At 44.6% G+C, this 12,009-nt stretch overlaps 1 protein-coding gene across 5 annotated transcripts in view; it reads left to right on the top strand.

The window, feature by feature from the left end:
• IPO11 (importin 11) overlaps positions 1-12,009 on the top strand; it is a 252,471-nt gene that overhangs the window by 28,258 nt on the left and 212,204 nt on the right. For all 5 annotated transcript variants that reach the window (XM_075932406.1, XM_006134432.4, XM_006134434.4 and 2 more), the window contains exon 3: positions 1,958-2,058. In XM_075932406.1, the coding sequence (XP_075788521.1) occupies positions 1,958-2,058 (101 nt within the window). The remainder of the gene's footprint in view (positions 1-1,957; positions 2,059-12,009) is intronic.

Genomic DNA, 12,009 nt, shown 5'->3' with positions numbered 1-12,009 from the left:
TTGAGTCCCCTTCTAGTTGTGCTCCCTGCTGCGCTTCTGCCTTTCAAATGTAGCAAGAGCCCTTATTGACTAATTGAAGAGTTGATGCAAATTACATGGACTATTCAATAAATTTGGATTAATCAACTAAACATCCTTAGAATGGGGGGCTCATGAGCCATAATTTTGCTGTAACAGAGCCACATGTCGCTTATGAGAAATATTGGCTTGCTGTCTACCAGTAAAATCATGCTTGATGATCTCTTACCTGATAGTATCAAAGTTCCTCAAAGGCCTCTTGCCCATTGCCATCCATGTTGGATTGATATGGCTGATATTTCTTATTTCTGCTTGTCTGTTTATATAAGTGGGATCTATACTAACACATATGAAAAAAAGATGTGTGGTTCTTCAAGATGTGTAGACCACATGGATCCTACAGCTTTCCCTCTGGCCTGCTTTGAGTCTTGGCTACCATAGATCTTGAATTGTGGGAAAACTGAGGGAAGGTTGCAGACACTGTGTCGTTTACATCCTCATTGGTAGTATGAAGAGGCACAGGGCACATGCGAAGCCTTGGTGGATTTTGCTCTTTAACAGAATCCAATCTCTCATGTATGAGGCTATATACCTAGAATGGAAGTCTACACTGACATCTTGAAGAACCCCAGTTACTGTAGAATAGGCCCTGATTCTTTCTGCCTAAGGGAGTAGGGCCATCTGCTGAATCTTAGATGTTCCCTTTTTTCTTTCACCTGTACATACTTGGAACATGTGTTATAGGTGGGGCTGGTATCACTTGTTAAGGTTGACCGACTCTTTCCATTATAATTATGTTCTCATTGGATTATGTTTTGCTACATTTTTACCATTTGGGCTAAGGATATAAAAGATAAACATTGGTCTTACCAGCATGCTTATCTGGTAACTGGTTAACCAGAAGGCTGGGATGGTAAGAGCAGCCCACCCACCCATGGTGGCCCGGCTGGCAGTGGGCCTGGCAGGGCCGGAGCAACCTATCGCCCATGGCGTGATGGAACTGGAGCATGCTAGCCAGCAGGACCCCTGCCACTGGGGCCCACCAGGTCTCCACAGTTAACCAGTTAAACGATTACAACTATATCATTTAGTTAACTTTTTTTATTGGGTATTTATTAGGGATGTAAAATTTCGCGTATTTCATTAATTGAATAGTCGATACAATTTGCATTGATGATTTGATTTGTTGATAAGGTTGCTTCTGCCTTTAAAGTGTAACAGTAGCCCCAGGGCTGTTTCTGCACTTCAAAGGCAAAAGTGATTTGGGGAGCATGGGGCCAGAAGAGGACTCAAGCAGTACCCTGCTGGCCCTGTGCTCCCTGTGGCATTTCAAAGTAGCAGCTCTGAGTCCCCAGCTGACACTGAGCTCCATGTGGCACTGCCTCTTGGAAACGCCACGGGGAGTCTGGCGTCTGGCTCCATGCAGCATTTCAAAGAGGCAGTGTCATGTGCAGCCCAGGGTTAGCGGGGGAGTCCCCCCCCCCACCTCCTCCACTGACCCCAGGCTCCACATGGCGCTGCCACTTTGAAGCACTCTGTCCTCTTCCCCCACCCCTCTTGCTATCTCTTTTCTGATAGATGAAACAATCTAGGAAAGTTGTTGCAGTCTCAGAAGCATCACTTAAAGGTCTGATCTTCAGGTTTGACTTTAGATTCTAAGGAATACAGTAATTCAAATCTAGCTAGCTATTTTTATTTTCCCATGATGTTACTAAATGGAGTTGCTAAATCAATTTACTGCACTGAAGTTTCTTCTGGATGAGATCTTACAAACACAGGTCACATTTGCTGTGTATATACATTAAAGATGCCATGAGGGAAATGTATCACTCATTTTTATTATTATTATTATTGTTGGAAGAAAGGGGAAGTTGTAACGTGGGGATTCTTGTAGACCAGACCAAAAAGTAAATGATGTTTTAACTTTTTTTCTTTATAGAATATCTTTACAAATCATACGCTGAATGTAAATGTAAGGTGGTTAGCTGTTTTGTACTTTAAAAATGGAATTGACCGCTATTGGAGGCGTGTAGCACCACAGTAAGTTGTATATTTCCTTTTTTACATGTTAAAGTAGATTTTGTTGCAGTTTCACAACTCTTAAAAATTTTAACTGGTAGGAGTAAAGAAATGTGTGCCAGGGAAGTATAGACATGAGTCATACTGATTACTGAGCACTAGAAGGGATGAGAAAAAGCCAAATAACTCATAAATGAAATAGTTTATTCATACTTTGGCATGCACATTTGGTCTGTGGTGTGTTTGCTTTTATGGACTGTATTATACAGTCTAGTTATGTTTATTAGATTTTGTGGTAGGCACTGAACATTACTAAGACTTTCAGATAGCAATGTCAGACATTTGAAAATGTTAAAAGCTCTTTTGGATATTTCATCGGTACTCTTAGCCTGAATGAGTCCAGAGCTTGTACTGACGTGTGTAAAAACAAGGAGTCTGGTGGTATCTTAAAGACTAACAATGTTATCACAATAAGCTGCAACTCACTTCATCAGATGTATGAAGTGAAAGACAAAGGAAACAGATAATAGGAATACACACTTGAGAGTGTTACATTAGAGGTAATGCAATCAGGGTGGATATGGGAAAAAAAGGTGAGAATAGCTAAAGTGGAGAGCTCATCATCTGATAAAGCTCACAAAAGCACATGATACTATATATTTTTGTTAGTTTCTAAGGTGTCACAGGACTACTCATTGTTTTTAAAGTTACAGACTAACTTTAAAAGCTACCCCCTCGGAGACTTTCTAAAGTGGAAAATTATTTTTGGTAATGAGGTAGCCATTTCCAGTCCCCAGTCAGACCCATTTTGATGGTGTCAAATTTGTATATGAATTCCAGCTCAGCAGTTTCATGCTACAATGTGAAACTGCTGTGTTGGAATTCATATGCAAATTTGATACCATCAGAATTGGTCTGAATAGGGTATGGAAATGGCTCGCTCATTACCATGAGTAAGGGTATGTCTAGACTACATGCCTCTGTCGCCAGAGGCATGTAGATTAGGCTACCCGACACAGTAAAATGAAGCGGCGATTTAAATAATCGCCGCTTCATTTAAATTTACATGGCTGCCGTGCTGAGCCGACAAACAGCTGATCAGCTGATCAGCTGTTTGTCGGCTCAGCACGGCAGCCATGTAAATTTAAATGAAGCGGCGATTATTTAAATCGCCGCTTCATTTTACTGTGTCGGGTAGCCTAATCTACATGCCTCTGGCGACAGAGGCATGTAGTCTAGACATACCCTAATTTTCTACTTTAGGTATTCTCGCCTAATTCACATCTATCTTTCTTTACATTAGCTCTGATGTAACAGTCCCATCCCTGTCTGTTTCCTTGTCTTTCACTTCACGCATCTGATGAAATGAGTTACTAATGAAAGGTTATGCCAGGGGTCAGCAACCTTTCAGAAGTGGCATGTAGAGATTTAACTTATTCACTTCTATTTATGGGTCTACCTGCCATTGATACGTCTTAAAGTCAATAATAGTCCTACTTACAGCAGCCTCATTAATAAATAAAGATGCAGATCTTACGTTTAATGTGATCCTTGACCTTGCTTTTCCTTGTTGAATCCTGCGATCCTGGGCTTGTAATTTGATCTTTTGAGCAGCACATAAGCCTCTGAGTGTTCAGTTGTTAACCAGCTCTGGGAGGGACAAAGAACTAACTTCGCATGTGAAAGTATCTGTTCACAGAGGCCTGTAGATCCCAAGGCTGAGAGCAGTGAAATCAGATTTCACAGGCAGGGAATTCCAACAAGTCATGATAGAGACCTCATGATCTGTGTTGGTAGCCTAAAATGTGTGCTGCAGATCCCTAAACTTTCAGACCCATAAGTCTGAGCGTTGTAATTCAATGAGCTGCATTTCAAAATCCTCAACGCCCATACACTGAAACACCGTCAAGTCCATATCGCTGGTATCAAAATTGTCTGATTTGATTAGAAAGGAAAACATTGGGCAAAAACATTGCAAATTGACAGAAAATTCTGATGCGAATTCTTGCATGGACATTCTAATCTTAGCAACAGTGGGAGTGCAATGTTTCAATAGTTCTTTAAGATGTTGAAAATAGCAGTCGAGGTGTCAATGTCCAAAATAAAAATGGCAAGTTTCGTAGCGAATGCCTTCCATGTTTCAAAAAGACCCATAACAGTTTGGCCTGCACCCTGGAGACAGAGGTTGAGTTCGTTTAGATGCATGGTGATGTCATTTAGAAATATTAGTTGTGTGACCTGTTTGTCGTCATCCAATTTGGGGTAGTTGTGACCTTTTTCTGACAAAAAGATCTTAATTACATCAAGACAGTCCACAAAGCATGTCAAAACCTTCCCACGGCGTAACCAATGAACGTTGCTGTGAAGTGGAATGTCCTTGTAAGCACTTTCCATGTCCTCAAGCAGAACTTAAAACTGCTGATGCATCAAGGCAGATAGAGCAACAAGAAAATTCACGATCTTCGCCACTTATAGTCATTACATTATTAAGCTCAGTGTTAGAAATCTTGGCACAAAGATTTTCTTGAAGAATAATACAATGAAAATTTACCAGTGGGTGGCCAATTTCATCTTCAGGGGCACAGTCAGTTGTCACCGAATTTTTTTTTTTTCTGATATCAATTCCTCTTTCCTCAGACTATAGTGACTACAGCTTCAAAACTGGTTGGACTAGGGATGTTAAATTGTGATTAATCAGCTAATTAAGTAGTGGATGGAATTTCCATCAACTACTCTATTAGTCAATAAGGGAGGGGCGGGGTGCTCGTTACCACCGCTACTGCTCTGCAGTTTAAATGTAGTAAGTGCTGGGCATGCAGTAGCCCGGCTCCTACTACATTTAAACTGCAGAACTTCAGCGGGGTTAGCTACAGTGGCGGTGTGAACTGAGGCTAAGCACTTCTGGCTTGTGCTGCCCCCGGGAGCTGACCCCGCTGTGCCTCTGCCTTGTAAATGTAGTAAGAGCCCAGTGGCTCTTGCTTTTTAAAAGTAGTAAAGCCGCAGTGCCACTGCACCTCTGACTCCCATTCTCCCCCTTCTGCACACCGCTGAGACGGTGCTGGGGGAAGCGGCTTTTAAGCCGGCTCCCCCAGCATCAGCTCCTGCTTCCTCCTCCCTTGCTGCCTTTCATATAGAGGCAGCGGGGTGGAGGAGAGGGGGAGAATGCAAGTTTTTGACTTGACTACTTGATAAATCTGTGCTTATCAGGTAATCAACTATTTGACTACTCTTTTACATCTCTAGGTTGGACACCATGGCTTTTTGCAATAGGCTCAAAATCATATGGATGGGCAATTACCATCCAGAAGATGTCACTGTTGCATCATATGAGCTGCTTATAAGTTCTGAAAAAAATGTTCAGAGTCTCTTTAAGTGTTTTGAGACATTTTATTAGCTGTAACTATTAATGAGCCTTTTTTTTTGCTTTATTTCTCCTTCCTCTGCTGAGCATTTGACAGTTAGAATGATTAATACATTCAAGATAAACCTCAAATATATAACTTGACACATCAGTTTTTCAATAGCTTTTCAGCTGTTGGCCACATTTGTTTATTATAAGATATTATTGTCTGAAGATTTTTCTCCCGAATCATCCATCTTCCCCTACTTGACCCTGTAATAGAACCCCCCAATCCTGAATACTTCACAGTGTGTTTATTTATATAATGGATGAGTTGGGTGTGTATCTTTATGAGATATGACTATAGTGGAAATGAGTCAAAAGGAAATTTGGCACATTAGGTAAGTTCCAGTTATATAACACACGATGTAAATGAAAAAATTATACAGATAATTGCTTTTTTTATGCTTTGATTTTCTGAGGAGTATACTGTTGTAATAGGTACTTTTAAAATTGAGGTTAAATTTCTTAACTGTATGCACAGTAGCCTAAAAATATCAGAAAATGTTACTCAGAAGTGTAAGTTTTTGTGATTGTGATATTTTTAAGACATACTTGATACGTCTAACCCAGTGGTTCTCAAACTCATTCATTGCACCCCAGCTATTTCTGACAACAAAATTACTATATGATCCTGGAGAGTAGGGGGATGGAGCATGAGTCTCATGGCTCTGGGTTACAGGAAAGGGGACTAGAACCCAAATCTGAGCTCCACCGTCTTGGGAGAGGGTATAGCTCAGACTTCAACTTCAGCTCCAGGTCCCAGCAAGTGTAATACTGTCCCTGGCAACCCCATTAAAATGGGGATGCAGCCCACTTTGGGGTCCTGACCCAGAGTTTGAGAACCATTGATCGAATACATTTTTTTTTTTTTAAATAATTGTGTCTGGTTTTTTAAATGGTGTTTTGATTAGGGACGTAAATGGTTAACTGGTTAAACAGTAAGTATCACCCTTACCAGGTGATGCTTACTGGTAACTGGTTAACTGAAGGCTTGGCAGGCTGAAGCAACCCACCCACCTGATGCACCGTGGGAGGGGGGAGCAGCTCCCTGCCCACAGTGTGGTGGGCCTGGCTCAACAGGAGCAGCCCGCAGCCTGTGGTGTGGTGGGCACAGCCCAGCCCGAGCATCCCTTGCCTGTGGTGGGCCTGGCCTAATCTGGCTGAGTCTGCCGCACCATACCATGGGTGTGGGGGTGTCACCCTAGCCCAGCTGGGCTCCCCGCCCAGAGGATCACAGCTAAGCAGTTAAATGGGGTTTTACATCCATAGTCTGAATACTTCAGATCAATAATTGGAATTATTGTTTCTTGAAATGATTTTCCAGTTTTATAGAGCTACTAGAAGACTTATCTGGTATTGCTCAGGTATTTGAGGGCAGGGGACTTGGACTGTGGTGGTGCAAGAGACAGGACATGAGCTTGAGAATATGGGTAGCTCAGTGCAGGAGGCTGGGAGTGTGGGAGTGCTGGAGTTAGGGTTGGGTGTGAGGAGGGGCTCAGGATAGGGGGTGAGTAGAGCTGGCGTTGGAGCAGGGGGTGGGAGGTGGGGGTTCAGGGCAGAGGCTGGATGCCCTGACTGGTAGTTGCAGCCTGGTTTGCCAGGGTCTGTGCTGGCAGCTTTTCCTGGGAAGTTGCAGGGGACATGCTGCTAGTCATCAGCTGCTCTCTGGAGCTGGAGTGCTTGTCTCGCCTCCCCTCCCATGGTCATTCACTGGTGTAACTGTCCCTGCTTTCACACCCCTCCTTTTCCGTTTGATGAGAAACAATCCCATTCTACTCACATCCCATTGTTCTGGCACAAACCCCAATCTTGCTCTAAGTTATGATAAAAGGATACCAAATGTGGTGGTCCTAGCTCTTGCCATTTAGGAGGACTTCTTGAACAAACTGATTCACAGACGGGACAGACACATTGACAGGCAAACTCTCTCAAAGATATAGTAGATTTCAAAATTTTACCCTATTGGTTTTTTGAAGAACCCAAGTCCCATTTCCAAACAAGATAATTTATGTTTCTAAGTCTTATTGAAAGTCATTTGATTTTAGGTTTCTTAGTGCTAACATTCATTTTGACAATGAGACTTAAAGCACTTGTAAAAATTCACTCATTTGTCTAAATTAATCTGGGGAGTAGGAGAGTAGGAATTATGTGGTGAGTTGGAGAGGAACATTGCAACAGTACAAGCTTTGTTATCTGGCTTGCATGGGGAATGGGAGTTGTTAGTTAAGTAAATGTGCCAGTTAATCAAGCTTTTTTTGAATGCAACAATGTTTAAGAAAAAAAATCATACTTTTTAATACTTGTGTATTGTTATATACACTATAATTGTTAACAATATTACGGTATACTGAACAAAACTGAATTTTTTTAACTAAATGCAAAAATGAATGAAATAACCAGATTTAATACTACAACTTTTAACTTTATTAGTACAGTATATACACTACAACTTTTATCACTACAATATTACTGTATCCACTACTGTAATTTACTGCTCCTATACCTCAGGGTCATCAATATCAACAACTTCTGCTGTTAAGGTTGATGGTGCTGGATAGGGATGTGAATGACTAGTCGACTATCCAATAAGCAAATACTTACCAGATAGTTGACAGGCTAGTTGACTAGTCACTTCTCTCCCCTTGAAAGAGGCAGCTAGGGGGCGGGGGCGGGGGAGGAGGGTGTACTTCACAGCAACAATGCCTTATGGAGTCTGGGGCCAGCCCCTAGGCTCCATGCAGTGCTGCCACTTTGAAACACCTTGTGCAGCCTGAGGCCAGCTGGGGTGTCCCAAGGTTGCAGGTGGCATTTCAAAGTGGCAGCGCTGCATGGAGCCCAGGATCAGCTGGGAACTCCCCTGATGACCCTGGGCTCCGTGCGGCGCTGCCTCTTTGAAACACCACATAGAACCTAATGCTGGGCTCCCTGCAGTGTTTCAAAGCAGCAGCACTGCATGGAGTCCGGGGTCAGCGGAAGAGACCCCAGCCGCTTCCAGGCTCCACGCAGTGTTGCCACTTTGAAACGCCATGTGCAGCCTGGGGTCAACGGGGGTGGGGGGTGGAGGTGTGTCTCCAGCTGACCCTGGGCTCCATGTGGTACTCTTGTCTTTAAAGTGTAGCAGCAGCTCTAAGGCTGTTGCTACACTTCAAAGGTGGAGGCACCCTATCGACTAATCGAATAGTTGATGCAAAATGCATTGACTATTCAATTAGTCAATTAATCAATTTTTAATATCCCTAGTGCTGGATCACTGGCACAAGCCGTAGAAGCTTTTTGAAGCATCTTGTGGAGGTTTGCCTTCCTGTAAGTTAGTTGCCTTATCTTGAGGACATTGTTCTGGATAATGTGCAGCTGCATGACTTCCTGAGCAGAATAAGACTGCTGCTTGGCAAACTTCACCAAAATTTCCAAGACTTTGGTTCCTTCACAGTATGGTCTTCCTCCTCTGAATCTATGTAATCTGCAGTACAGGTATTTCTGTCTGAATGGACAACCATTTCTGTAATTTCAGAGTCTGTCAGGGTTTTTGTAACATCTAAACCTGTGGTCACCAACCAGTCAATCGCTAGGCGTTCTGGGTGCCTCATTTCCCCCCACCCCCAAGAAGCCCCTCTACTACCTCGAGCAACAATGGAGGTAGTGACAGCTTCCCGCGGGGCGGATGGAAGTCCTACAGCTGCGCATCACTTCTGGGGGTTCCGGAAATGCACTAGCTGTTTCCTTGCCCCAGCTCCCTGGTGTTGCGGGAACTTACCGGGCAAGTCCCCAGAGGCTTTCCCTTCTCTGCGGGAGGGGGGAGTCAGGCCCAGAGGGAGTGCATGCGCGGGCTTCCCTGCTCCGCGGGGGGGAAGGGCCGGCGGAGGCACACCACGGGGCTTCCTTCCTCCACGGAGGGGCAGGGGGGTTGGGCCTGGAGGGAGTGCGCAACAGAGGCTTCCCTCTGAGGCTGGTGTAGGGGACTCCCTGGCCCCCTGCCCCCGAACCCTGTTCCTGCCCCCTGCTGCAGAACCTTTTCCCCCACTGCAGAACCTTGTCCTCTGCCCTCCTGCCCCCTTGCCCTCCTATTCCCTCTCCCTTGCCCCCAGCCACAGAACTTCCCCCCTCACCCCACCCGCTGCAGAAATCTGCCCCCCTGGTACCTTCTCCCCGCTGCAGAAACCAGTCCCCCACTACAGAAACTAGTCCCCCCGCTGCAGAAACCAATCCCCACTGGCACCGTGCCCCCGCTGCAGACACCTGTTGCCCCTCTGCAGAAATCTGTTGCCCCCGGTCCTCTGCCCCCCGCTGCAGAAACCTGTCCCCTGCTGGCCCCCTGCTGCAGAAACCTGTCCTCTTGGCACCCTGTTTCCTCTCCCCTGCCCTCAGCCACAGAACTCTGTCCCCACTGGCACCCTCTCCCCTGCTGCAGAAACCTGTCCCCTGCCCTCCCGTCACCCTGTTCCTTCGCCCCTGCTCCCAGCCGCAGAACCCTGCCCCCACTGTCAACCTGTTTCCTGCCCCAGCACCCACTAGCACCCTTCTCCAGTACCATGTCCCCTGCTCCCAACTGACTTTTCAGTAGGTCAGTGACCCCTGACTCAAGACAGGTTTCCTGCCCTTCTCATAAAGACAATGCAGAAACTTTTTGTGTTTGATATAGTATTTTATTTAAAAATGAAGCCTCACCAACAAACCCCCAATTGGGACCAAGCTCCCATCTGGCCACAGCCACTCCTGCACTCCCTCTTCCCCCAGACCCTAGATCTGAGCTTATCATACACTGGAACCCCCTGCCCTGAGCCCCTCATATACCCCAACCCAAATTCCTGCACTCTCACATCCACAAGCTTGTGGCTTGCTTAGTACCCCAACACTGCCCAGCCTGGAACCCCCTCCCCGAGACAGCGTCCCCTTCTCCACCTCCCCTGCATCCAGATTTCCTCCCAGAACTTGTACCTCTCACCCCTTCCCACACCCAAATCCCTCATTCCCACCCCAGAGACTACACATCCTGTCTCAACCCAGCGAGGGTACGGCTAGACTGCAGGAGTTTTTCAGGATTCTGGAGATATCCCAGAAAAACACTTCTGCATCCGGGGATGCGTTTGTTTTTCCGCTTTTTTTTAGTAGAAGAGCAAACATGCTCTTTTGGGCACCCCTATATTCCTCTTTCCACGAGGAATAAGGGGGCTTCCAAAAGAAGGGGTTTTTCTGACATTTGGTTCAGTCTAGACAGGCCAAATGTTGGAAAAACCTCTTTCTACAGAAGCATTGGGGAAAAAAAGCAGCAGTATAAGGATTGGGGATAACAAGTGATGGAGAAAAGAAGAATAGAAAGGGGAGGGACAGTAGATCTTGGCTTGTTCTGTCATTTAAACAGTAATCTTAGGTATAAAAAGGTTGGAGACCACTGATCTAAACTTTGATCGACATTTACCCAGTCTTCAGCTTCATTATCCTTCAGTTTAGAGATTGGGTTTATTGGGTCACTGTATTGAAGCACATCAAATATCTTCTGTAGTGCTCTCCTTTTTGTTTTGTGTTGAAGCCTTGAAATTCTTCATCACAGGGCTTTTCAAAATATCACTTCTGCCCACAATTTTCTTCATGCTCTCTTTAAAGTTGTCTTGACAGCCGACCTGGCACATGCTGCATTGAAGACTGCATCTATGATGCTTTGCCATGACTGAAACTCTTGGATTGTTCCTTTAATATTGAGGAGCTTCCTCATAAAATTCCTTCTGTAGGTTACTATTAAGTTTTGAATATTTCCCCATTCCACTGGCTAAATAAGTGAAGTGACATTTGCAGGCAGGCAGACCGTGAAAATATTGCCAGACAGAAGCTCTGCTTCAGAAGGGTGAACTTGACAGATATCTAAAACCAGAATAACCTGTGAGTCTTCTGGCACTTCAAGTTCTTTCAGGTGGTCTTTCACAGATGGAATAAGGATATGGTAGAACCAATCCAAAAATATGTCCTTGTCTATCCATGCATTAAGGCTATGCCTTGTACTCCACTGGCAGATGGAGAGTACCCTTGAATGCTCTTGGCTCTTGAATTTTGAAACCACTAGCAACTTGGTTTTGTGTATGCCAGTAACATTTGCACATGTAAGTAGAGTGATGCAGTCGTTGTTCTTGAATCCACACACACCAAACTCACCTGCACCAGCAAGGGTTGAAGACAGCAGGCAATGCTAAAAGAGCCCTGTTTCAGCAGCATTGTAGATGTTCTCTGGGGTTATATCATGCTCCTGAATCAGCTTTTTAAGCACACAATATTTCTCCGTGGCCTCATGATCAGCAGACTGTTTCTTCTGGTACCATGTCACTTCTTAAAGCATGCCAACCAATCATCAGAAAAAGTGCAGGTCTCTGTCATTTCCATCTGCAGATGAAAATCCTTGGCCTTTTCCATCTACATTGGGCCAGAAATTGGAGCTCCCTCAGAACACTTCAAGGAAAACCATTTGTAGAACATATTGTTTAAATGTTCCAGTTAAGCTTATTACAGCTTAATTTTACTTTATGTGAAAGTGATACAGTATTTAATAACCTAATAGGTGTTTACGGGCTTAATTACTTATA

The sequence above is a fragment of the Pelodiscus sinensis genome, chromosome 6 (genome assembly GCF_049634645.1).
Source record: "Pelodiscus sinensis isolate JC-2024 chromosome 6, ASM4963464v1, whole genome shotgun sequence".
Lineage (NCBI taxonomy): Eukaryota > Metazoa > Chordata > Testudines > Trionychidae > Pelodiscus > Pelodiscus sinensis.
This window is presented reverse-complemented; position numbering and strand designations above follow the sequence as displayed.